Raw genomic sequence first — 26,128 nt, forward strand, 5'->3', positions numbered from 1 at the left:
CCCCAGGTATGTTGCTTTTTGTTGTGGACAACATCTTGAGAAACTGGAGTAAGAATTGTTTGTTTAGCATATTAGAGCAGTGGTTCTCAACCCTCTATACTTTTTAAAAAAATTATTTTTATTTATTTATTTATTTGGCTGCATTGGGTCTTAGCTGCGGCACGCGGGATCTTCATTGCGGCATGCGGCATCTTTCATTGCAGCGCGCGGGCTTCTCTCTAGTTGTGGCATGTGGGCTCTAGAGCGCGCAGGCTTAGTTGCCCCACGGCATGTGGGATCTTAGTTCCCCAACCAGGAATTAAGCGTCCCCTGCGTTGGAAGGCGGATTCTTATACCACTGGACTACCAGGGAAGTTCCAACCCTACTTGTACTTTTATAACCATTGGAAAACTTTAGTTAATAACAACATTAATAATGATAATAATAATAAAATTATACCAGATTCTACACGAGACCAGTCAGAATCTTTGTGCTTGGGAGTTGGGCACTCGTGTGTGCTTATGTATATGTGAGTGCATGTGCACAAGTGTACCAATAGACACATTTGTAAACTGCCCCCATTGATTGAAATGCGTAGGTGGAATTAAAGTCCTGTGCTAAGTGTTACCTAAAGCAAGATGCTAGTCATTGATGCGGTGATGTCATCGTGTTGTGAAACACACAGAAAGTGCATTAAGATTAAATACTGAAACAGGATAGAGATTAGGTAAGAAAAGAGAGAAAGAATAGAAGCATCATCCAAGAAGCCTTTATTGAGCAAGTAGGCTTGAGCTGGGTTTTGGCGGATTTATAGCAACATAAGAGTAGGTAGCGGGCAGCATGAGCACAGAATCAGGAGTAGCAATGAGTAACGTCAGCACAACTGTCCTAATAGAAGCAGATTCTGTGTCTGATGTGCAATAAGTGCCGACAGCCTAGTTTTGGAGAATTTGGATACCTTTAGAACAACTGGGATAGATAGTCCATGCCTTTGGAAATTGATAGCAGAAATAATTCCGCTCTCTAGATCTGACCTCTTGATGGAATGCAGATCATTTCTCTTTTTAACCTTTAAGATGGTTATGGAAAGGTTTGTTTTTTTTAAATGTTTGCTTGTTTACTTATTTATTTATTGATTGATTGACCACACTACACGGCATGTGGGATCTTAATTCCCCAACCAGGGATCGAACCTGTGCCCCCCTGCAGTGGAAGCACGGAATCTTAACCACTGGAACGCCAGGGAAGTGCCTGCAAAGTTATTTTTGACAAAGGACTTAACCTTTCCAGAAACTGAATGATTGTGATAAGTAAAAATGCAGTTGATCTGCCACTGTATGTTGTCTAGTCATAGGCTTTCATTCGCATTGGGAGCGTATTTGGTGTAGTTAGTCATCTAAACACCTTGAAATAAACACAGCAGTGTCCAGGGAATCTGCTCAATACACAGATACCACCTGTGTAATTCATATCTGATTTTGGAATACGAACTTTTTAAGTAAGTACTGCGAACTGCATCTGATCTTGCAGGATGACCTGATGGCTGATATCTCTGTGACTAAACCTATTAAAAACATTAAAAAGTTAAAGACTGTATTTTGTTTTTCAGGCTTGTCTCTGTCGTTTTATTCATGGTATTTCTCTTTACTTAAAAAAAAAGTAGTATTGTGTTTGTGAACTTGTGACAACACTTTTTAAGTAAAAATCAATTTCTTAAAATCTAGGGGAAATATTCCCCTTCCCTCTAACCTCTTTTTTAAATTTATTTATTTATTTATATTTTGCTGCGTTGGGTCTTTGTTGCTGCGCACGGGCTTTCTCTAGTTGTGGCGAGCAGGGGCTACTCTTCGTTGCGGTGCACGGGCTTTTCTTGTTGTGGAGCATGGGCTCTAGGTGCGCGGGCTTCAGTAGTTGTGGCACGTGGGCTCAGTAGTTGTGACTCACAGACTTAGTTGCTCCGCAGCATGTGGGATCTTCCTGGACCAGTGATCGAACCCATGTCCCCTGCATTGGCAGGTGGATTCTTAACCACTGCACCACCAGGGAAGCCCCCTCTAACCTCTTATATCAGGATCAGGAAGGACTGTTGGATTTATGTAGTCAGATATTGTTACATAGTAATGTTTTCATGTAGTATTTACTCAGATGGTTCTTACTAATTCAGAATGTTTTAGGTTATAATTTTTAAAATCCTTGTGAAAATACATGGCGTGTTTTAGAGCCTGTTGTAGAAATTCTGTATTGCTGAGGACTTTTGCTTTTCTTTCCCTTTAAAGTCATCCATCCTTGGTTCAGGATTTGGAGAGCTCGCACCTTCCAAAATGGCAAACATCACCAGCTCCCAGATTTTGGACCAGTTGGAAGCTCCGAGTTTGGGCCAGTTTACCACCACCCCAAGTTCACAGCAGAATAATACAAGTCCTCCCACAACCGCTTCTTCTTGGGACCTCAAGCCCTCAGCATCCCAGTCCTCAGTCCTTAGTCATTTTGGTAAGTGTGTATTTTGGTAAGTGTGGTGGTTTGCCCCTAGTGAGGACATGCCGAACATTAGCAGAGCAGTTTGACTTTTGCACACTAATGTGGATTTGACCAGACATATTTCTTTTTTAGTAGAACTTCTGCAGAGTTGCTGAGTTAAATCAGCCAGCTTGACATTGTATAAATACCTGCATTTATTTGTTAATAGTAGTAGTAGTGGTAAGTACATACCGTGAAGAGACGTGCCAAAGCATGGGAATAGTCATGCAAATATAAGGAAACAACACTTTGAATAAATGCCTAGGCAGATGTTTTGAGCTTTATTAGAATAAGAAGGTGGAATGTGGACAACACTTTAAATCACATCCTCTGGTTGCTTTCTGATTCTAACACATGCGTGTATCCACCATGATTCGGTCCAGCCTTAATGTGTGTGGTTTATAATTTAAAGGCATCATGTGTAAGTTGGATGTTTTCTAAGCTGTACTCTCATAGACTTTTTGACATTAAACCACCATTTCCCACCAACACACACATGCCACAATAGCAGGGGGTTACTTTAACCATAGGGTCAGCTGTCTGGTTTATGTTTAGGGTGTATTGAGAGACATGGAAGCACATTTCTTTGCTGAGTGAAATGGTTTACTGTTTACAAGCCTGAGACTACTCTAGGTTTGAAGTTGTGTCTACCAAGGAATTCACTAAAGATTCAGTGCCCAAGGTTTTTACTGGGGGACTGGTTACATGGGCACCCTCCACCTAGTACAAACCAAAATTGTAGAATCCCAGAAGGAAAGCAAGTATTCAACATAAACTACATTGTACAAATAATCGAGGAGCAGAGAATCCCTTTTATCAGGTAGAGTGTAGGCATCCTTTGTCTAGAACATACCAAAATTCCCTGTTCCCAGACAGAAGCTGAGAGCCCATCTGCAAGCTGGCATTTCTGATGGCAGCTATAGGCCTCCTATGTATGTTAACTTTTTTCTGCATACTTAACAGATGAGTGGTGTGAGTTTTTAGATTTGAGCGTGCTATTCCCATATTCTTTAAAAGCCCATCTTCTTTGTACATGCCTCTAATATCAAGCCAAAAATAGATTCATCTATGATGGAAATATACTAAGTAATGGGATGGCAAACCTTCAACTGGATTTGTCACCTGTTTGTGTAAGTACACTTTTATAGGAACACAGCCACAGCCATTCATTTCTGTTTTTCCTATAACTACTTTCAATCTACAAAGGCAGAGTTGAGAATTTGCTAACAGATGGCCTTCAGAGCCTAAAATATTTACTGTCTTGTCCTTTGCAGAAAAGGATCGCCAACCTCTATCCTATATGACAGAGGTAGCATTTCAACTCAATGGTGGAAAGATGGTTTATTTCTGTTTGGTAACTGGCTGGAAAATGAAGTTGGATCCCTAACTCCCACTCTTCAGCAAAGTGCCAAATGAGTGAAATACCCAAGCATAAATAATGAATCTAGAACAATAATAGAGAAAAACATGGGAAGATTTTGATATACTCTGTGTGAGGTAGACCTTTCTAGATATGATAGGAAAGACCATAACCAAATGAAAAGGGAGACAACCTATGAAAAAAAAATTTGTATCATAGGCAAAGGACTAACTTCCTTAATACAAAAACTAAATAAAAATCAAAGAGACCAACAACGAAGTAAAAAAAAATGGTCAAGAGAGGGTATGGACAGAGTTCATAGGCAAAGAAAACTTAAGTGTATGCCATGATTTTTAGCCAAACTTATATCATTTTTAAAAAAAATTTATTTACTTTTGGCTGCGTTGGGTCTTCATTGCTGGGCGCAGGCTTTCTCTAGTTGCGGCGAGTGGGGGCTGCTCTTTGTTGTGGTGCACCGGCTTCTCATTGCGGTGGCTTCTCTTGTTGCGGAGCATGGACTCTAAGCGCGCGGGCTCAGTATTTGTGGTGCACGGGCGCCTAGTTGCTCCGCGGCATGTGGGTTCTTCTCAGACCAGGGCTCGAACCCATGTCCCCTGCATTGGCAGGCGGATTCTTAACCACTGAGCCACCAGGGAAGCCCCGAAACTTATATCATTTTAATTTGTGTCTTTTCTGCCATTTTTCCACCAACCAAACAAGGAAGGATAAAAGTGTGGTATTACAGTATGTTAAAAGGTTTGTGTTCTGTCTAGAGATAGGAGTTTTGAAGTGTTTGTCAAAATTTAAAATATAGTCACTCTTTGAACCAGCAACTGTATTTTAGCAGTTGAGCCTACAGATATACTTGCACTTGACCAAAATGTCTTACGTAAAAATATATTCATTGCAGCATTGTTTTTCATAGCAAGAGATCGGAAAACCTAGAAGTTTATTAATATAGTACTGGTTTTAAAAATCAATACCTATGTATGATGGATTACTTTGTAATCATAAAAATGAAGTAGCTCTTTACACATTAATGTGGAACAGTCTCTGAAAACTAAGTGGTTTGCGAGGAAGCAAGATATATGTGTGTGTGTGTGTCTCTATGTATATATACTGAAACAGTATATCTGAAGATATTCAAGAAACTGGGTTCTGTGTCTGCTTCTGTGGATCAAATTTGGGGATGGGGTGGAAGAGTGATTTGTATTCACATCACATTCATGTGTATTTTTGTACCTTTTAGATTTTGTAATATCACATATGTTACTTACTGAAAAAAAATCAATAAAATAGTTTTCAGAAGTTAATATAAAACACCTATTCCCCACCCTATATGCTTTAGCATAAACTGAATCTCCTCTCTGCATAAGACATTAGCTACAAACCCATTCAGGTGTTCTTTTCAATCTATCATATACCAGTTGTTAAACATTAGACACACGCACACACCACGTTTGGGATTCAGCTAGAAGACGGTTGGGAGAAACTAGTGAAGACAGCAACCCTTCAGCATCAGTGCTGGTGGAAGAGGGAGCTGTGAGCTCATGTGCCTAAATGATTGATTGTTGCCCCCCCCCCCCCGCCTTCTTAGACTTCAAATCTCAGCCTGAGCCATCCCCTGTTCTTAGCCAACTGAGCCAACGACAGCAGCAGCAGACTCAGGCAGTCACTGTTCCTCCTCCTGGGTTGGAGTCCTTTCCTTCCCAGGTGAAACTCCGAGAGTCAGCACCCAGAGACAGCAGTACCTCCACTGTGAACAAACTTCTGCAGCTTCCCAGCATGACTGTCGAAAACATCGCCGTGTCTGCTCACCAGCCACAGCCTAAACACATCAAACTCCCTAAGCGGCGAATACCTCCAGCTTCTAAGGTGGGTCTTCCATCGTGAAGTCACAGTCCCAAAGATGGACGTATTTTAACACTTAGTTCCTGTGGTATTTTCAAGTACATAGTTTACTGCTTTATGAGGACTCGGTCATTTCTGAGCAACTGGGCTAATATAGAGGGAATGGGTTTGCGCTAAGAGACAGGGACTGTCCATTCAAATTACAGGTCTGGCTCAGGAAATCTGATGGTCTTGTGTATTTAACTCAGAGGACCTGCTGTTCTTACGTATTTAGCTGTGTTCTGTAGACAGAGGATGAGTGGTTCGTTGAGCAGGTAATGCTTTCATTAGAGGCCCCTCTTCTTCACTCATCCTTCACCACAATCCTGCCCCCTCTCTTTGCTCAAAGAAGCAGTTGGTGGCACTGACTATTCTCCTGTTAACTTTATAATTTTTCTTTGCTCTGTTCCTTTCTCTCTCTTTAAAAAAAAAAAAAATCATGTTCCTTTTTCCTTCCTTTCAGCCTTTCACTCCTTGTTCCTCAGGCCTGCCCACAATGCCCTGGGAACCCAGTGCTTGTTAGCTTTGTAGGCCTTGGGACTTGGAATCTCTGACCTCTGTTGCTGACGTCATGGTTTTGCTTTTTCAGATCCCAGCTTCTGCAGTGGAAATGCCTGGTTCAGCAGATGTCACAGGATTAAATGTCCAGTTTGGTGCCTTGGAATTTGGATCAGAACCTTCTCTCTCTGAATTTGGATCAGCTGCAAGCAGTGAAAATAGTAGCCAGATTCCCATTAGCTTGTATTCGAAATCTTTAAGGTATACAACTTCCCACTTCTCTCTCCGGTTTTGACTGAATTAAGTCCTTTGCAAAGTAAGACAAAATAGAGCCTAAGAAATCACCTGGTGGAGAAAAGACACCCTGTAGTGATGGGTTTGTGCCGTCATCACCAGTATCTAATTACAGAACATTTCTTCCATCACCCTAAAAAATCCTGTGCCCGTTGTTAGCAGTCACTTCCAATTTCCCCCCTCCCCCATCCCCTGGAAACCAGTAATCTGTCTCTGAATTTGCCTGTGCCAGACACTGCACATAACTAGAAAAATGCAATAAGTGGCCTTTTGTATCTGACTTCTTTCACTTAGCATAGTGTTTTCAAGGGTCATCCATGTTATAGTGTGTATGCATTTTGTTTCCAAATAATATTTCATTTTGCAGATACATCACATTTTGTTTATTCATTCATTAGTTTATGGACATTTGATTGCATCCACTTTTTGGCTATTATAAATCATGCTGCTGTGAAAATTCAGTTAAAAATTTTGTGTGCTTTGATTTCTTTTGTATATATACCTAGGAATTGCTGGATCATATGGTAACTCTCATATTTAACCACTTGAGGAACTGTCAGACTTCTCCCACAGAGGCTGCAGCATTTACATTCCTACCAGTAGTTTATGAGGGATGCAGTTTCTATACATCTTTGTCAATACTTACTTTCTTTCAGTGGAATATTTTATAAATAGAGAATCCCAGATTTTAGATTCTATTTTATTAAATTTTTTACTTTCTAGAGCCTAAATCTGATAATTGCTTGAGTTCCCTTTTCTAAGGATGGACTCACAATATCTGGATTCCTTAAAGATTCTTAAGGATTCTTAAAGATGTCACCCTGCCTGTCAATTAAATTAGGTGGGTCTAATTTGAGAAGGGGGAGGGGTGGTTCTTTTGAATCTTCAGTTGCATCATTTAAATAATGCAGTAGTAACTGTGATTAAAAATCTTCCAACAAACAAAAGCCCTGGACCAGATGGCTTCACAGGTGAATTCTGTCAACATTTAGAGAAGAGCTAACACCTGTCCTTCTCAAACTCTTCCAAAATATAGCAGAGGAAGGAACACTCCCAAACTCATTCTGCGAAGCCACCATCACCCTGATACCAAAACCAGACAAAGATGTCACAAAGAAAACTATAGACCAATATCACTGATGAACATAGACACAAAAATCCTCAACAAAATACTAGCAAACAGAATCCAACAGCATATTAAAAGGATCATACACCATGATCAAGTGGGGTTTATCCCAGGAATGCAGGGATTCTTCAATATGCGCAAATCAATCAACGTATTAACAAATTGAAGGAGAAAAACCATATCATCATCTCAATAGATGGAGAAAAGGCTTTCAACAAAATTCAACACCCATTTATGATAAAAACTGTACAGAAAGTGGGCATAGAGGGAAGCTACCTCAACATAATAAAGGCCATATATGACAAACCCACAGCCAACATCGTTCTCAATGGTGAAAAACTGAAACCATATCCTCTAAGATCAGGAACAAGACCAGGTTGCCCACTCTCACTGCTGTTATTCAACATAGTTTGGAAGTTTTAGTCATAGCAGTCAGAGAAGAAAAAGAAAAGGATTCCAAATCAGAAAAGAAGAAGTAAAACTGTTACTGTTTGCAGATGACATGATACTACATGTGAGAATCCTAAAGATGCCACCAGAAAACTACTAGAGCTAATCAGTGAATTTGGTAAAGTTGCAGGATACAAAATTAACGCACAGAAATCTCTTGCGTTCCTATACACTAATGACAAAAAATCTGAAAGACAAATTAAGGAAACACTCCCATTTACCATTGCAACAAAAAATAAAATACCTAGGAATAAACCTTCCTGAGGAGACAAAAGACCTGTATGCAGAAAATTATAAGACACTGATAAAAGAAATTAAAGACGATACAAACAGATGGAGAGATATACCATGTTCTTGGATTAGAAGAATCAACATTGGAAAATGATTCTACTACCCAAAGTGATCTACAGGTGCAATGCAATCCCTATCAAGCTACCAATGGCATTTTTCATAGAACTAGAAACAAAATTTTACAATGTTTATGGAAATGCAAAAGACCCCGAATAGCCAAAGCAATCTTTTTTTTTTTTTTTTAATAAATTTGTTTTTGGCTGCATTGGGTCTTAGTTCCTGCGTGCAGGCTTCCTCTAGTTGTGATGAATGTTGGCTACTCTTCATTGCAGTGCACAGGCTTCTTGTTGCGGCAGCCTCTCCTGTCGCAGAGCACGGGCTCCAGGTGTACAGGCTTCAGTAGTTGTGGCATGTGGGCTCAGTAGTTGTGGCTTGCGGGCTCTAGAGTGCAGGCTCAGTAGTTCTGGTGCACGGGCTTAGTTGCTCTGCGACATGTGGGATCTTCCCGGACCAGGGCTCGAATCCATGTCCGCTGCATTGACAGGCGGATTCCCAAACACTGTGCCACCAGGGAAGCCCCCCAAAGCAATCTTGAGAAGGAAAAATGGAGCTGGAGGAATCAGGCTCCCTGACTTTAGACTATACTACAAATCTACAGTAATCAAGACAGTATGGTACTGGCACAAAAACAGAAATATAGATCCATGGAACAGGGTAGAAAGCCCAGAGATAAACCCACACACATATGGTCACCAAATTTATGACAAAGGAAGCAAGAATATACAATGGAGAAAAGACAGCCTCTTCAATAAATGGTGCTGGGAAAACTGGACAGCTACATGTAAAAGGAATGAAATTAGAACACTTCCTAACACCATACACAAAAATAAACTCAAAATGGATTAGAGACCTAAATGTAAGACCGGACACTATAAAACTCTTAGAGGAAAACATAGGCAGAACACTCTGACATAAATCACAGCAAGATCCTTTTTGACCCACCTCCTAGAGAAATGGAAATAAAAACAAAAATAAACACATGGGACCTAATGAAACTTAAAAGCTTTTGCACAACAAAGGAAACCATAAACAAGGCGAAAAGACAACCCTCAGAATGGGAGAAAGTATTCGCAAACGAAGCAACTGATAAAGGATTAATCTCCAAAATATACAAGGAGCTCATGCAGCTCAATGTCAAAAAAGCAAAACAACCCAATGCAAAAATGGGTGTAAGACCTAAATAGACATTTCTCCAAAGAAGATATACAGATTGCCAACAAACACATGAAAGGATGCTCAACATCACTAATCATTAGAGAAGTGCAAATCAAAACCACAATGAGGTATCACTTCACACCGATCAGAATGGCCATCATCAAAAAATCTACTAACGTTCTTCAGAACCTAGGGGCAGGACAGGAATAAAGACACAGATGTAGAGAATGGACTTGAGGACCCGGGGAGGGGGACAGGTAAGAAGCTGGGACAAAGTGAGAGAGTGGCATGGACTTACATATACTACCAAAATAAAACAGATAGCTAGTGGGAAGCAGCCACATAGCACAGGACGATCAGCTTGGTGCTTTGTGACCACCTAGAGGGGTGGGATAGGGAGGGTGGGAGAGAAACGCAAGAGGGAGGAGTTGTGGGGATATATGTATATGTATAGCTGATTCACTTTGTTATACAGCAGAAACTAACACACCATTGTAAAGCAATTAAACTCCAATAAAGATGTTACCAAAAAAAAGTAATGCAGATGATCCTGGATTGGATCCTGCACGAGAAAAATTAACAACTAAATAAATAATGCAGTAGTGTAAATTTGTAGTTACAGATACGATTATTTAATTTAGAATATGACAATAAAGAGATGAAATCACTCTACTTCATGAAAACCTGTAAAGTGACACAAATTTATGTCTCATGTCTTTTATTCTTTGTAGTGACTCTTTGAATACCTCCCTAGCAGTGACCAGTGCAGTGCAGAACTCCACCCACACAACTTCAGTCATTACCTCCTCCAATCTGACCAGCTCATCGTTGAGCTCCACTAGTCCCGTAACAACATCTTCCTCCTACGACCAGAGTTCTGTGCATGACAGGAGCGCATACCAAAGCTCTGTGAGTCCATCGGAGTCAGCTCCAGGAACCATCACGGTTAGTGGTGTTTCCGGTTTCTCCTCAGAGGAAATCCTATTTGGAGCTCAGGGTGTAGTTGGGAAATCAAGCTTTTTGGCTAAGATTTCCTTTTAGAAATGGCTAACCTTTTAAGTAGAATCCGTATAGTTTGTTGGATTTGCCATTAGTGGCCATCTCGTTTGAAACCTGTGTTTCAAGCACCCTTGCACAAGGATTGTGTGAATGGATCCAGGCACTTGGTATAAGGATAGTGTAAGGATATACCCTGAGTTGTTCAGAGTGGCTTGGATGGGGTAGGCAGGGACTATAGTCTGTAATATTTCACTTTCCTGTAAGGCAAAGACATTCAAGCATTATAGTGAGAGCTACTTTAAAGAGTGGATGAGAACATGAAAATAATGAAAACAATTGAATTGGCATAGCAGAAATTTGGGTACGTTGTCTTTTTTTAGGTTTCCTTCTCAGATTCTGAGGAAATATTTATATGTATCAACTTAAGAGATTTTTCCTCCCTTCCTTTTCCACCTTTCATGTTAGATGTTTTCCTCAAATGTCTGGTGACTCCAGGCTGCCCACTTGACACTAAAAGGTTAACTGCCTGTGGCGGTAGGTTGTTGGATGTGGGTTTTCGTGAGGGACAGTGTGGGCGGCCATATCTCTAGGGGTGGGGAGTTCCTTCATCAGCCCCTGTCGGCCTTTTCTGTTGAGTTTGTTTGGATTCTCCAGGGACTGTTCTAGTCTCTTCCCTGTAGGGCCTATACCTGTCTGTTAGTGTCTTAAGAGCCTAGTGCAGATAGAAGGCTGCCGTTGGAATAATTTGTTTTGTCTGCATTGACTTAATCTGTGTTTTTTTTATAGTACTCCTTGCCATGTGTTTCCCTCTTGATGAAGTTTAGAGCCTGTGGGAGAAGGTGGAAGGGGGCATTCACCCTGCTGTACAGAGTTTAAAACATTTCTCCTATGTTTAGCCCTACCTCCATACCCACTTCCAAAGTTACGTGATATATACAATTACTGAGTTGCTTGGTGTGGTTCCTTGATGTAAGTTGAGTGGTTTTCTGGTTTTCCCTACTAGTTGCTTACGATTTGGCTTTACCCGGTCAGCTAAGTCAGAGTTACTCTCTGGCATCTGCTTTCTACTGTACAAAATTTTGTTGCTCTCATTTTCCACCTTTCTTGGTTGTATTTGCCTTTCTTGGTTTACATATTTTTAAAAAGCCGTGTATTCTTCATATATCTTCTTTAAGAAGTTTATTTTTGTGATTTCCTACATGGCAACCACTAGCCACATGTAGTAGTAGTAGTTTATTTAAATTAAATACACAATTAAAAGTTCAGTTTCTCAGACACACCACATTTTAATGCTCACTGTCTAGATATGGTTAGTCACTACAATATAAGGCCAAGCACACACAGACAGTATTTCCATTATTGCAGAATATTCTGTTCCTGGGCTTCCCTGGTGGCACAGTGGTTAAGAATCCGCCTGCCAATGCAAGGGATACGGGTTCGAGCCCTGGTCCGGGAAGATCCCACGTGCTGCGGAGCAGCTAAGCCCGTGCGCCACAACTACTGAGCCTGCGTGCCACAGCTTCTGAAGCCCGCGTGTGCCTAGAGCCCGTGCTCTGCAACAATACAAGCCACCACTATGAGAAGCCCACGCACCACAGCAAAGAGTAGCCCCCGCTCACCACAACTAGAGACAGCCAGCGCGCAGCAACAAAGACCCAATGCAGCCAAAAATAAATAAATAATTGGGAAAAAAAAGAATATTCCGTTGCCTTGGAACGTGCTGGTCTATAGTTTCTAAAACATAAATCAGACTGTGTGCTTAAATCTGTCATCTCCATGACATCTCAGTTCCAGCTCTAACTTTACCTCTTGTTCTGCTTGTCTGTATCACTGTTCACCTCGTTTCTTGCTCAGCTGATTGAACCAGATTTCTGATCTCTCCCTATCATCTGATACTTCATTTTTGTTCCCACCATGCTTCTGCCTAGAATTTCCCCCATCCCAAATAATATGGCTCCTTTGTTGTGTCAATTTGTCCATTGTTTGTGGAGTTTTTTGGTTTTGTTTATAATATTTTTTAATCGAAGTATAGTTAATTTACAATGTTGTGTTAGTTTCAGGTATACAGCAAAGTGATTCAGTTATACACATATATTCTTTTTTCAGATTCTTTTCCATTATAGATTATTATAAGATATTGAATATAGTTCCTTGTGCTATACAGTAGGACCTTGTTGTTCCGTTGTTTGTATTTAAAAATGATTTTCTAGGGACTTCCCTGGTGGTCCAGTGGCTAAGACTCCACGCTGCCAATGTAGGGGTCCCGGGTTCAATCCCTGGTCAGGGAACTAGATCCCACATGCTTGCAACTAAGATACCGCATGCTCACAACTAAGACCCGGCACAGCCAAATAAATTTAAAAAATGATTTTCTAGGTGGGATGAAGTGTTCCTAAGGTATGATGGCAGCTGTTTCATTCCCCTTTTCTATTTTTTTGTCTGGTGTAGTTTTGAGAAGACTTTGTATGTCAGGGTTTGTGCTGTCTTGGCTGCACATGCTTGATATCATGTGTATGTATTTACTGAACAGTGAACCCCTGTTGAGAGGGAGGCAGAAGAGTAGAACTCTGATTGCTTTCCACCTATCTTTGTATATTGGTGTTTCCCTTTCTCTGACTTTAGTCTTTTAACTCTTGTTTTGTTTTTCCCTAGCAGTTCTGTTTTATTGTCTACATTTCTTATATATAATCTCATTGTTTTAAGACTAAAATGTGTTGTAAATAAGATTTTATGAGCAGAAATTGTACTGGATTTTGGTTAAGGCAGAGTCAAAAGCTATAAGGTTTGTCTTTTTTTTAGTAGTAGTAGTTTTGACATTTGTGAGAAGGTCATTTCCTCAGCTTCCTTCTCCCATCCAGGACCAGTGTCTGAGCCCTGTAGGTTCCAGTGTCAGTCACTCTTTGCCGGGTCTCCCCACCCAGTCTGTGGAAGTAAAGTTTTCCTTTTGAGGATGCCTCCTTCTGTGAGAAGGTTCCAGTGAAGTGCTTTATGGTTAACTCAAACCAGTTGTTTTCAGATCCTGTTCTTTTGGGGACTGACTACCAAACAGTCCTAACTCACTCTTTCCCCACCCAGTTCAGAAAAAAACGTGTTTCAAAGTAACGTCTTTCTCTGAGAAGAGAACCATTTTGTTAATAATATAAAATATGATAATTCCTTGTATGAAAGTTATCTTTGTTATAATTTGGAAACATTTTCTTTCTTGTATGGGGGGTACTCAGGAGACAGAATGTGCTTGAGACAGAAAGGCTTGTGGTGATTTCAATATAATGAGAATTCCTAAGTCCTTCCTACAGCTTAATAATTTTTAGGACTGTTTCATTACTTCCTGTGCTTTTGGTCTTATGTTTTATCCTTGTTACTTCCTTAAATACCCAGTTTGTTTTTTTAAAAAAATGTCAGCTTGTTGAGATTTATTAAGAATTTGTTGTATTGCCTCTCCTTTTATTAAGAAACAAAACAAAATAGGCCATAGTTCTTTGCTTAATTCATAATGCTTCATATGTTTGTGGCTAAGTCCCGTAGAAAGTCATCTAGGTTGTCATTTGATTTTGCAGGTTTACTTACTTTCTTTTCTCTTTCTTATAGAATGGACATGGTAGTAGTCGAAGTCAGCAGACAGTAGACAGTAAGTATATGAGCTAACTATTCTTGTCGTGGCTGGTGGAAACCACAGACAGAAAAAGGGCGTAGCTAATGGGATGGAAAAACGATTGGCCAAAGGCTAATTCTGCAAAAATAGTCCTTTTACATTTTTTCTGAGAGCTGTGTCTGATCCATCGTTGGTATCATTTCTTTGGGTTTAGAGTTTAGCTAGAGATTCCCCGTGACCAGGTTGTAGCTGATGGTATTATTAGAAATGTTACATCCACAGCAAGGAGGAGGTATTGTATTATTCTGCCCTTGTCAGACTGCGCCCCCAAGTGCAGAGTGTACGCTGGATTTAAAAGATGCTTTGCTCAGAGGCCCAGGTTCCAGGATGCTCAGAGGGCTCTCACTTCAATAATGTGAAAGACATTTAAAGCAGAAATTGGCATGCTAGTTCAGGAAAGACATTGTGAGGAAGAGAGAGAAAAAGTTGCTCACTATAAACACTTGGGAGAAAAGGAGGGGGCCCTCCACATCCAGCACAGCTCAGTGATCACTGGAGAGAGTGTAGGTGAATCCCCGTTAGTTGTTTCCTTTGTTCTTAGCTAATTTATCTATGGTTATGATCATAGTCTAAAATGAAACTGATTTTCATTCATCATTCAGTAAAGCAAATGGGTATCCACTATTGGTATGGAAGTCAAAAAGACCCTCTTTATTTAGGAATTTTTGGAGAGTGGCCGTGGGATTTTGCCAGACCAGGAGTGGGCCTCAGTTGGAATTGAAACGACACATGTGATTTACCCAGAGTTGGGTTTGGTGTTTCTGGGCCGCCAGAGCAACAGATAACGTGGGTAGCTCTGAGAACATTGGATGTCACAGGAAGTGCAAAGTGGTGGGAAGTTTCTTTTTGTCCAGGCATGGGGTCGAGAGCACACAGAGGTGTACTGGAGATTTTAAGTGAGATAATGAGATGTGAAATGTCCGTAAAACATAGTGCATGTTTTAGATAGGTTTTTATCTCCTGTGCTCTCTTCTCCAACCGCCGCCCCCCCGTCCCCCCTTTCTCTCTCTGTCACACACACACACACACACACACACACACACTCAAATTCATACAAACACACGTTCTTTGAGAGGCTTTCTGTGAACCTGTCATTAACGTGATCCAACACTCAGGGAGGTGAGTTTGGGGCCAGGGACATCTATGGTGTGTTTATCTAGTTTCTGTAAGAACATGTGTCATTTGGGAAGGACTGTCAGTAAAAAGCAAGCCTCAGGGGTGTGAAGACCACTCTTAAGAACTGACTGTGCCGTGTTGCCTTGTTGCTGCGTGTTCTGGTTTTCGAGTTGTCCTCCATTTGGAGACCAGTGTGTGTCCCCTGGACTCCCAGGGCCTCCTGAGGAAAGGTGCTGCCTCCTCCTAACTGGAAAAGACAATGATGCTTTACTTCCAAGCACATATCTGAGTTGTGTGTGTGGATGGCACTAAAACTGAGTCTTTTCTGCAGCTAGGATTGATCTCATTCATGCTCTTCTGAAAGCCTAACATGTGCGTTTGTGTGCTGTGAGGTCTGTTCTGTTCAAGCACATGCGAAGGAAGTGCTCACTGCGCTTTTGAAGTAGGTGTGGACAGCAGGGGTGTCTTCTGCAGATTTTAGGCCTGTGTAGCTCTCCACAGTATATGTACCCTGGGCTCTCAACCCCTTCCTGCCCTAAACTGTCTGTGACCTTTCACAAAGTCAGCCTGATTTGATACTCATTTGATAGAAGCAGACCTAACCCCTGGGTGGTTTGCCTACCAGATTTTCACTCTCCCTTGCTGTGCTCATGTAACTGTATTTGTCAACCTTAGAGCCTCTTTCCCTTTCTGGGTGTGGCTCAGGGTCGGGTTCCTTTAGTTGGGAGGAGTATGTTCACCCCCGAGGGGCCGTATATGCTGGTAAAGATGTCATCTCCCTCCTTGCCTAGGGCCTGTGTTCTCACAGTCCTCTCCATAGTCGCAGCAGACAGAGAAGGGCCTACCTGTGGCATGCTTGCGCATTTTCCCCAGGGGTGTAACTTTGTATATGTCTCAACTGAGCCTGACGTGTCACAAAACATTATTTCTGATACTTAACGGTTGGTTCTGGCGCTAAACAGATCTGTTTCTTACAGCTCCTTCATCTGTTCCAGCTCCAAAGACAACAGACCCTCCCTCCGCACTCCCATCCGTGGGTTCCCTGCCCAGCACCACCTCCTGCGCCCCGCTTCTGCCCTCTGTACCCCAGCACACTGCCGCTCTGCCCTCCTTGTCGCAGCCTGGTGACCTGTCCAGCAGCCCCCTCTCTCAGCTTAGCAGGTATGTGGAAGATACGGGCCCAGAGTCCGAGGCACATGGGGGTGAAGTCCTGGAGCCCTTCTACATGGCTGTTCCCGTGAGCAGAACCCACTGTTGCTCTCTGCATGACGTCCTGGCCTTTTACAGTAAGGCCGCAGCATAGGTGGCTGGGTAGGGTCTCACAGGCGCCGAGTGTGAAAGCCTTGCTGGCCTGTAGTGCCCCTGCTGTCATAGAGCCCTGGGTCCCCTGGGAATTGGGTGGGTCCAAGGGGTCACTGCTACTCTTCTTCAGCCCATAGGAGGGTGCCCCGAGCCTTGTCTCTCCTCCGCATCCTGGGCCCCGTTGCTGTGATGTGGGGTGAGAGTGCTGGGGGTTTTCTGAGCAGGTCACTGCCTCGCACTTGTCGTGGTATCAGAGATCAAGTTATCAGAACAGGGTGCAGGAGAATGGGATTTGTCTGGTCCTTACCCTGTCTTCTGAGTAGACTTCTCCTCTTTCCTCCTGTAGCCAGGAACAAAAGCGTTTGGTTTGAGTTCTGCATTTGATGGGAATTGAAGCTCTGTCTCTGGCATGTGGGGTTGAACGTAGGAACTTTCTTCCCTCACACACAGATTTAATGGGGTCTCTGGGGCTGGCCGTGTTCTTAGTGCAATCCTGTTCTTAGCATTTACAGTCTGCAGAGCAAATGGTTAGAGTTGTCTGAGCTGGCTCTGTAGCCTTCCTAGGGCAGGATGTCCCAGGTCCTCATGGTGAGTGACCCTTTAGATCATTTCTAACCACAGAGCACCTGGACTGGGTTCCAAGGCCACACGGAAGGAAGGATGTGAAGGGATGGGCAAGCCCGTGTGCAGCCCTCCTGACGCGTGGGTCCCTTGGGTGGAGTGCTGGGCGGTGCACATGTGGGGCTCTGCCTTGTCTTCCAGCTCTCTCTCCGGCCACCAGAGCAGCCTCTCCTCTGCGCACACGGTGCTCTCCACCAGCACGTCACACACGGTAAGTGTTTTCCCTGCTCCCTTGCCCAGCACCCTGCTTAGCCAGCTTGGAGCTTAGTCATGTGCAGGTGGGGCTTTAGTTTGTGGATTTTAAATATCTGAAATACTCTCATAGCTTGGCTGTAATGTCTCCATCTAGGTACATGGTTTGAACAGATGATTTCCTAGGCACCATGGAGGACATCTTGCTTCCTAAGTCCATGTCCCTGTGGAAGAATTGGTTCTCCATACCTGATAGATGATTGGCAGGGCTGAATTTGTTGTCAGGTGGTGAATTTGTTCCCAAGAACTCACTGAACTCCCTGTTCATGATAGGAGACCTTTCTACCTGGCAGGGTTGGTTTCATTTGCTGGGGTTTCTTATGTTGGGGTCTCTGCAAGTTTTTTAGAGGAAAGTAGACTCGTTGCTAACTTCCGCGTGGGCTCTACTAAAAGTCAAGTTTAATCAAGAGCGGTGTTCCTGGGGAACGCTCTGTTACTTTGTGAAGCCCCCCGTAGGGAGAGTGCTTGAAAGGAAAGGGAGAGCGCGTGTGTCTCTGAGACTGACAGCCCAGTCAGTGTAACTGCAGTCCAGGTTGCTGGTGGTCGTGGAGGCTTCACTCTTGCCGCCTCAGGCCGTCTTCCCCAGCTCAGAGGCAGAGGCTTTGGGAAGGTTGCTGTTGAAGAAGGAAGTGTGGGTGTGGAGAGGCAAGAGTGGACGCACAAGCTGGCGAGTGTCCTGGTGCGCTGAAGAGTGACCTAGATGGCGCTTGCGGAGGTGCGGCTTCTGAGCTGTGGAGCTGGGAGCGTGGTCTCGGGTAGGGCTCGGTCTAGACGGAGCGGGCTGAGGGCTGGCGGCCGGGCCGTGCAAGGAGGCAGGGCAGTGGGCGGGTGTTGTGCTAGCAGCCGGGGAGGCTGGAACGTGGAAGGAAAGGTGCCTGGAGAGAGCACAGTGTCCCTCTCCTGGGAGACAGCAGGCTTCCGCAAGGTGGAAGTAGATGGTTCCGCAAGTAGGGAAGGAAGTTTTAGGTGCAGATGAACGGGAGAGTCGGGAAACCGGGGGAAATTTGTTTCCTCTGAAGAAGTCAAATCTTTCGCTGTAGAATGAAGCGATGGAAAAGATTCAGGTCCTACCCTTTATCAGGACCTGGCTAACCTCGTGGCTTTCATACTCTAGCTTTCCAAGTGAAATCAGTTTACACATAATTCTTTGTCTTAAAACACATAGATCACTGTCTTCATAGCAGAGATTGGTGTGAATATCTCTGCCCTTGGAGTAAGTTGCCCACCAGCCAGTGCCTCCTGTTTGGCCAGTGGGAGCCCTGAGATGTCCCCTTTGTGAGCCCTGCAGACTTGGCCTCCTGTTCCGGGCACTGTGTGTTGGAGCCCAGAGCTCTTGCTCTCATGGGTTAGCTGCACTCTGTGTCTTAGCAGGAAACCCCAAATCTTACAGTCCCAATGGCCACAGCCAGGATCACCTCGTACAATTGCTAACGTGGTCACAGATTCAATAACGAAAGACATAAAAAGATATATACTGAAAAGTTTGTCTCTTTTCTACTTGGTTGTACCCCTTTTCCTACTATTTTCTTGATCCTCTAGTTTGTATTTTATAAACCCATAAAATGCATACATAGTAGTTTTCCTCCTGCCCTTTTTCTTTTCCTGTAATACAAATGGGAGTATTCTCTACATAGTGTCCTTTATCTTTCTCCCTCACTTAACAGTGTGTCTTCAGGAGGTTTCTGTGTTGAATCAGAGTTCTTTTTTTTAATGCAGCTCTGCTGCATTACATTATTTACTCAGGCCTCCTCTGATGGAACTTTAGGGCCATTTTCAGTCTTGATACCTTGGAAATACTGTGGGTTCAGTTATAGACCACCACCGTGGGAATATTGTGGGGAAGGGAGTCATATATCTTTTGATTTCTTAGTGCATATAAGTTTTGTTTACACTATACTGTAGTCTGTTAAGGTGTGCAATAACATGTTTACAAAAACAACATACATAATTAAAAAATATATTATTAGCTAAAAATGCTAGCCATCACCTGAGCCTTGAGCAAGCTGTAATCTTTTTGCATTTGTAACATCAGAGGTCACTGATCATTATAGCAAATATAATAATGAAAAGATTTTTGAAATATTATGAGAATTACCAAAATGTGACACAGAGAGAGGAAGTGAGCCAATGCTGTTGGAAAATGGTGCCGATAGACTTTCTTGACCCAGGGTTGCTTCAGGCCCTCACTTTGTAAGAAACGCAGTATCTGAGAAGCACAAGAACATGAGATGTGCCTGTACAAACAACGGTGTATAACCTTCTGCACATGTTTCACAAGTGCAGCTGTGTCTAGAGGGTAAACCCTGGAGGTGGAATTGCTAGGCATTTGTCATTTTATACAAATTGCTCTGCATAGTGATTTTAACCCACTTAGATCTCACTGGCAAAGAATGAAATGTCCTTTCCCCATGACCTCCTGAAATGATGTTACCAAATATTTGTATTTTTCCAATGTGTTAATAGAAAAATGACCTGTCAGTATAGTGATTAATCGAAAGAGCTTGAGCATCTGTTTTATATATTGGAAAGCCATTAATTTCCTTTTGGGTGAGCTGTTTACATTTTTCATTTTCTTGTCAGGTCTGTGGTCTTTATTTCTATAGTTGGGAGACTTAGTAGGTAGCCCTTTGTGATGGGAAGTGCAAATATTTTTCCTAGGTTTGTCATTTTATGAATTGATTTTTTTTTTTTTGCGGTATGTGGGCCTCTCACTGCTGTGGCCTCTTCTGCTGCGGAGCACAGGCTCCGGACGCTCAGGCTCAGCGGCCATGGCTCATGGGCCCAGCCGCTTCACAGCATGCGGGACCCTCCCAGACCGGGGCACGAACCCGTGTCCCCTGCATCGGCAGGCGGACTCCCAACCACTGTGCCACCAGGGAAGCCCTATGAATTGATTTTTGAATAGTCGGATATATCATAGTCTAACAGAGCCAGGTCTTTCCTACCTTGTCTGTAAAGGAAATCTAGTGTTTTCTCCTGCCCTTAGTGTTCTGTGGAAGGTTTGGTGCAGCTGTGCTTTTCTGGGCCCATCTGAGGGGCAGAGTGGCAGCCCTGTCGGATGGTCCGAGCGAGCCAGCAACTTGTCTTCCTCACAGATTTGAGAGGTGAGGGGGCAGATACAGGAACGCCGCCAGGGTCCACTGAAGGCAGGAGAGGCTTGCTGGATGACTCTGGAGTTCCCGTGGATTCCCCATACTCCCCAGTCTGGGAATGTTCTTTTTTTTTTTCTTTTTTTAATCCTGTGGTTTGAAAGGTTGTGCGGCCAGTGCCACCATCACAGTGCGGTGGTCAGAGCCGTTCCTGATCCTGTGGCGGGTGCCCTTGGCTCCACGCAGGGGGCCGTGGAATGGGTGCTGGGCAGCCCTGGCCCTACCCTGGGCTCTCGTCTCCCTGGTTCTGTCCATCTAGGCGGAAGGGGCAGGGGTCCTGAGGAGCCCCAGAAGACCATAATTTCAGCGGTCTTCACTTGCTGAGCCGATTCTGGATACTAGTGCTTGGGTGGGCAGGGCTGCCCGCGGGGCTGGGACTCGCACTGCGCCGTCTGTGCCGTGGAAAGCAGAGCACGTGGTGGCCCCCTTTCTCCCGGGTCTTTCCTCTTCTTCAGCTTCCCCTCCAGGAGTTTCCCGGCTTCTTTGTTATGCACAGGTTCTGATTTGGAGGCTGGTCTCAGTCTTACAGAGCCTTTTCTTCCCTCTTTGACCCTTGCTTTGCCCAGCCAGGTGTATCTCTTCCACCCGCCCCTCAGCCCTTGAAGCCCTTCCTGATGCCTTGTTTACTAGCAGCTGGGCAGGACCCTTGGCACTCAGGCTCTTCACAGCTTTCTGCTAGGCTTTGCCCTTCTTCCTCGGTGGCTCTTGTCGGGCAGGCATAGGGCCGGGCCGGGCCCTGCTTGGTAGTCCCTAGTGACCTACAAAGTGTCACCAGATCCTGGAGCAAAGGCCTCTCTTGGCCACCTGTGACTTCAGGTCAGAGGAGCCAGGAAGGCTCTGACTTGGGCTGGGCTGCTTGTGGCCCCAGGCTCGACTCTCCTGAGGCTCCTTGCTTTTCTGTGAGGTGGGTTTTCACCTCATATTGAGATGTTCTGTGCTCATCTGTGTCTGTGCTTTGTTTCACTTACCAAAGCCTGAGCAACTTTAATGATTTTTTCGGAGGGTTTTTTGATCGTAAATCTCCATTTTAATGGTCTTGATAGCTCAGCTGATGAGTTGTGTCCCGATGGCCTAATATGGCTGCAGTGTGAGAGGCCACGGTGAGCACACTGGTCCATCTGAGACTGCGGGCACACAGGCCAGGCCGGTTCTTGTGCACTCTTGTGCTTTGCCCCCAGATCCATGTGTCCTGGCTTTTGTCTTGCCAGCATGCCGGCGTGGAGAGCGCCCCTTCCCTCCAGTCCTCAGCCACCTTCTCAACGGCAGCAACCTGTGCCTCGAGTGCCGCATCCTCAGGGCTCAGCCTGCCAAGCAGCATGAACACGGTCAACAGCCTCTGCCTGGGTGGTACCGCTGTGAGTGCCCCCAGCAGCAGTGCCAGGGCCACGCCCTTGGTGACCTCAGGTGTGTGCCCCCCGGGGCCTTTCCGGCTCCCCCGCCCCTCGAAGGTGCCGTTCTGCTTCCCGGGAAGAGGCCGAGGGGGGCAGGCCTGGGGGGGTCCACGAGCATCGGAAGCTCACAGTCTCCCTCCGGCTGTGCCGCCACTTGCTTGTCATCTTTGTTCCACTCACCTCTTGAGGCCGGATCTTCCAGAGCTAATGTGGGGGGTCAGGTTCTGGGTGATTCTGAAATCAGTGTCTGGGGGCACGCTCCCCTGGGCAGATCCCTGGCAGCCTCTGTGCTCGTAGCGCCCCATTCTTCTCTGGCCTCGCTCATCCCTGGCGCTGAGATGACGGAGCAGCTCTCGTGGGCTCTTCTGCTCTTGCTGTGACTGCCTGGCAGCCAGACCCGGGCAGTCTGTGTGGGCCCAGCAGACTGTGGTTTGGTAGCGACTGCTCGCTCGCCTTTGGCCCAGCTGTGCCTCTCCTGGCACTGCCCAGCCTGCTTTGTTCTGAGGGGCAGGAGGTTCCTGCTGCTCGGGCCCTCTCGGCGCAGTGCGGCCTTCAAGAGAGGGTGGCGGTGTTTTGTGCCGCAGGGCGCGGACCCCTCTGGTAACACAGCCTGGATGTGGTGGCACGTGCTCTGTCTCCCCCGCCCCCAGCATGGCTTCCGTTTCTCTCCGCTGCTGCCCTCCCCTCTTGCCCGTGGCCTCGTCTGGGACGGCACCGTGACAGTGGGCTCAACACCCGCCGTGCCCACAGTACCTGAGGAATCTCGCCCTTGTGGTGGCCCCTTCACTCCATTTGAGTTTGCCTTCACAGGCAAAGCGCCCCCCAGCCTGCCCCAGGGGGCGCCTCCCCTGCTGCACAGCCAGTACCTCGTGGGCCCCGGAGGACTGCTTCCTGCCTACCCGGTGAGCGCACGCGGGGCTCTGGGCCGGCCCCCGGCAGGACCTGGGGGCCTTGGGTTGCTGCTGCTCCTTCCCTGAGCCCACCTCTGCCGCTCGGATCCCGGGCGTTTCTCCAGCTAGACTCCGTCAAGGCAGGGCATCTAACAGCCTTTTTGGTCCTCACACAGATTTATGGCTATGACGAGCTCCAGATGCTGCAGTCACGGCTGCCGATGGTGAGTGGGATTTGGGGTGGTGGCGGGGGGGATTCAAGCTCTGAGTCTCGCGCATCTCACCCGCGTGGCCGTGACTGCCACCCTCTCTGGCCTTCCGGACACTCAGCCTGAGGACTTCCCTCAGCACCACAGCTGAGAATGCTGCTTCCATTTGGTGGTTGTGCCTGCTGCACCTACAGCCTGGGCACTCGAGCGTCCTGTGCTCGTGCCTGGGGATCTTGAAGATCATTGGGACCTGGGGCCCCAGTAGGCAGTGTCCCTACCAAACGTGGGGCCTTCTCTTCCCTCAAGTTCCACCCCTCCCCCGACCAAAACAAACAAACACACAGGACATGGCGCTGCTTACGTGCCCCTAGACTTTTTATAAAGTCCTCTCCCGAAGTACCATCTCGTGTTTTTTGGCTTCTGAAGTGGCCATTGGTGATGCTCGTGATGGCAGCTTTGTCCTGAGTGAGTGGCTGGAGCCGGCAGTCTTCGAGGGCCCTTCTGGGTTTAGCCTGCCGTCCCGTGTAGAACGCCGGCCCCAGGGTCTCTCTGGTTGCTGCAGCCTCGCTCTGAGGGCAGCATTGCCTCTTTATTCTGGCCCTTGCTGCCAGGATGAAGCACTGGGCCTCCTCTGGGACGGCCACACGAGCAGGACTGCGGTGCAGAAGCGGTGCAGGACGAGGCACGCTTCCTGCCCGGACAGCCTGCAGGCTCCTGTACCGCCATCCCCTTCTTGGTCTGGCATTTCCCAGACTCCTGATCATTTGCAGCAGACCAGGGCATCTGCCACATCTGTCACACTGGGAGTAAATAGCTATTTGGACCCCAATGTCAACTCTCCTGGGTATGGTCTTTCCTTTTCCCCAAGTGAAGGTGAGGTGTCCTTCCTCAGACTCCTCTCCACTGGTGTTAGCCCCTCTTGGGCTGGCCACAGAGAGCTCAGGCAGCTGCAGGAACCACCTCTACCTCCCAGGCCCCAGTGGCTGAAGCTCGTGTCTCTCAGAAGACCCTTTCATCTGCTTGGAATGTTTCCATAGGTTGGTAGCTGGGCAGCTCTTACCCAGTGTGCAAACCAGCAGCCAATCACACTGCTGCTCAAGAGGCCTGCGGGACTCTCCAGCTGCTGCCCATGTTCCTGGAGGGCCCAGAAAGGATATTGAGGACATGATGACAGATTTCTAGGGTGGAAAACAGAACTTACGGTTTCTGGGGATGCCTTAAGCCCTAGGGCTTTGCAGGGAAACCAGAAGTGGCCCTAGTCCCCCTGACACAGGAAACCTGCAGCCAGGAGCCCCAGGGCATCAGAGATGGAATGCAGGAGGTGGTCCTGAATGAGTCTGAAGGTGGTGCCTGGTTGGGCCCCTAGGAATGACTCGGTGGGATTCTAGCCCTGGGAATCATCCTGGGCTGCTTCATATTCCTTCAATCTTTTTGTGCCTTAGAAGCAATCACCTCTGAGCCTGCCTTTTCAGATGCATTTCTTTCATTTTCCCCTTTGGTCATTTCTTAGATTCTGGTACTTTTGTGCCTCATTTCCACCTTTGGATTTTCTTGTGTGAAAGAGCTCCCCCTCCTGGGCTTCCTCCAGGCCTGTCCCCGCTTGTGTTCTACTAACTGTGCTTTCCTAGCCCTGCCTTCTGTTGTGGTTCTGGTCGGAGGGTGCCGTGGATTTCCTGGAGGTGTCCAGGAGATGGGGCCAAAGGAGGCTGTAGGTGCCTTTCCTAGACACTGCTGCCCACGAGGAAAGCAGGAGGGCTTTCCCTTGGCTCAGAGGCCCGGGGTGCAGTATGTCCAGGGCTGCCAGAGCCCTGGGCGGTGAGTGAGGGTCAGGGCAGGCCTTGCCTTCTTCATAGAGCTCCACTGTGTTTTGCCTCAGCATCCACACTTGTCCTGACTCCTGTGCAGTGTCAGCGTTGCCAGGGCAGAGTGGGTGGTCTCTCCTAGTTCAGGACCTGACCCCTGTTAAACCCTTTAGGCCCCTCCTCCTCCTCAGGTTTCTCCTTGTCCTGTTAACTTTCCTAGCTGCCCTTCAGAATCCCTCTCACTGGAGAAGCCAGTAGAGTTGGTTTGGCCCGTGACATTCACCAGCATCCATCTGTGATGTAGAATGGATGTGTGTGACTGGGCCTCCGCTGGCTCTGCCCGGGGAAGGCTGAGGGATCGGTCAGTGTGTCTGCATGCTGTGTGCCTGCCACACTGCACAGCTCTGACCGGCACCATTTGTTTTGAATTCTCTGTGAGTGCTGCCCTCTGGTGGTGTGCCTGTGACGTCCCTGCGGTCTGGTCGGCCTGGGGAATGTGCCATTGCCTGGAGCACCCGTACTGCCTGCAGGTTCTGCTGTCCTGGGAGTGGGGTGAGGCTCTTGTGCTGACTGAACCTCTCTGGTCTCTCCTAGGATTACTATGGGATTCCTTTCACTACACCCGCAGCCCTCGCCAGTCGAGATGGGAGCCTTGCTAATAATCCCTATTCAGGTTAGTCTTGTTCAGGGGTCTAGGCATGGGGGCGGAGTGGTCATCGGACTGGCCTGTGGCTCATCCCAGGAGTCTGGAAACAGACGCAGAAGAGCTGCAGAGACCTGCCAGCTTCCTGTTGTTGAGCTGGCAGCCAGGCCTGTTCCTGTTCACAGGGACCAGTCTGGCTTTTTCCTGGCTGGATAGGGGGCAGTGACTGGATTCAGTGCCCCGTTTCTCCCAGGTGATGTCACAAAGTTTGGCCGAGGAGACTCTGCGTCCCCTGCACCTGCCACCACCCTGGCTCAGCCCCAGCAGAGCCAGTCCCAGGCCCACCACACAGCCCAGCAGCCCTTTCTGAACCCTGCCCTGCCACCTGGCTACAGCTACACTGGCCTCCCCTACTATACAGGCGTACCCAGTGCCTTCCAGTATGGGCCCACCGTGTTTGTGAGTATTCGGGGGTGGGGGG

General features: G+C 46.3%; 1 protein-coding gene across 10 annotated transcripts in view; it reads left to right on the forward strand.

Annotated features, from left to right (window-relative positions):
* Positions 1 to 26,128, forward strand: part of UBAP2 (ubiquitin associated protein 2) — a 131,642-nt gene that overhangs the window by 103,485 nt on the left and 2,029 nt on the right. For 8 of the 10 annotated variants that reach the window (XM_082627848.1, XM_082627852.1, XM_082627846.1 and 5 more), the window contains 12 exons: positions 2,257 to 2,470; positions 5,455 to 5,732; positions 6,337 to 6,506; positions 10,353 to 10,566; positions 14,209 to 14,248; positions 16,366 to 16,549; positions 17,453 to 17,522; positions 21,921 to 22,116; positions 22,914 to 23,005; positions 23,170 to 23,217; positions 25,599 to 25,677; positions 25,901 to 26,106. In XM_082627848.1, the coding sequence (XP_082483974.1) occupies positions 2,257 to 2,470; positions 5,455 to 5,732; positions 6,337 to 6,506; positions 10,353 to 10,566; positions 14,209 to 14,248; positions 16,366 to 16,549; positions 17,453 to 17,522; positions 21,921 to 22,116; positions 22,914 to 23,005; positions 23,170 to 23,217; positions 25,599 to 25,677; positions 25,901 to 26,106 (1,791 nt within the window). Of the gene's footprint in view, positions 1 to 2,256; positions 2,471 to 5,454; positions 5,733 to 6,336; positions 6,507 to 10,352; positions 10,567 to 14,208; positions 14,249 to 16,365; positions 16,550 to 17,452; positions 17,523 to 19,279; positions 19,406 to 21,920; positions 22,117 to 22,913; positions 23,006 to 23,169; positions 23,218 to 25,598; positions 25,678 to 25,900; positions 26,107 to 26,128 lie in introns of all 10 variants that reach the window. The other 2 variants (XM_082627844.1, XM_082627845.1) reach the window with 2 other exon arrangements.

Source organism: Mesoplodon mirus (assembly GCF_964341445.2).
Source record: "Mesoplodon mirus genome assembly, chromosome: 1".
NCBI classification, from domain to species: Eukaryota; Metazoa; Chordata; class Mammalia; order Artiodactyla; family Ziphiidae; genus Mesoplodon; species Mesoplodon mirus.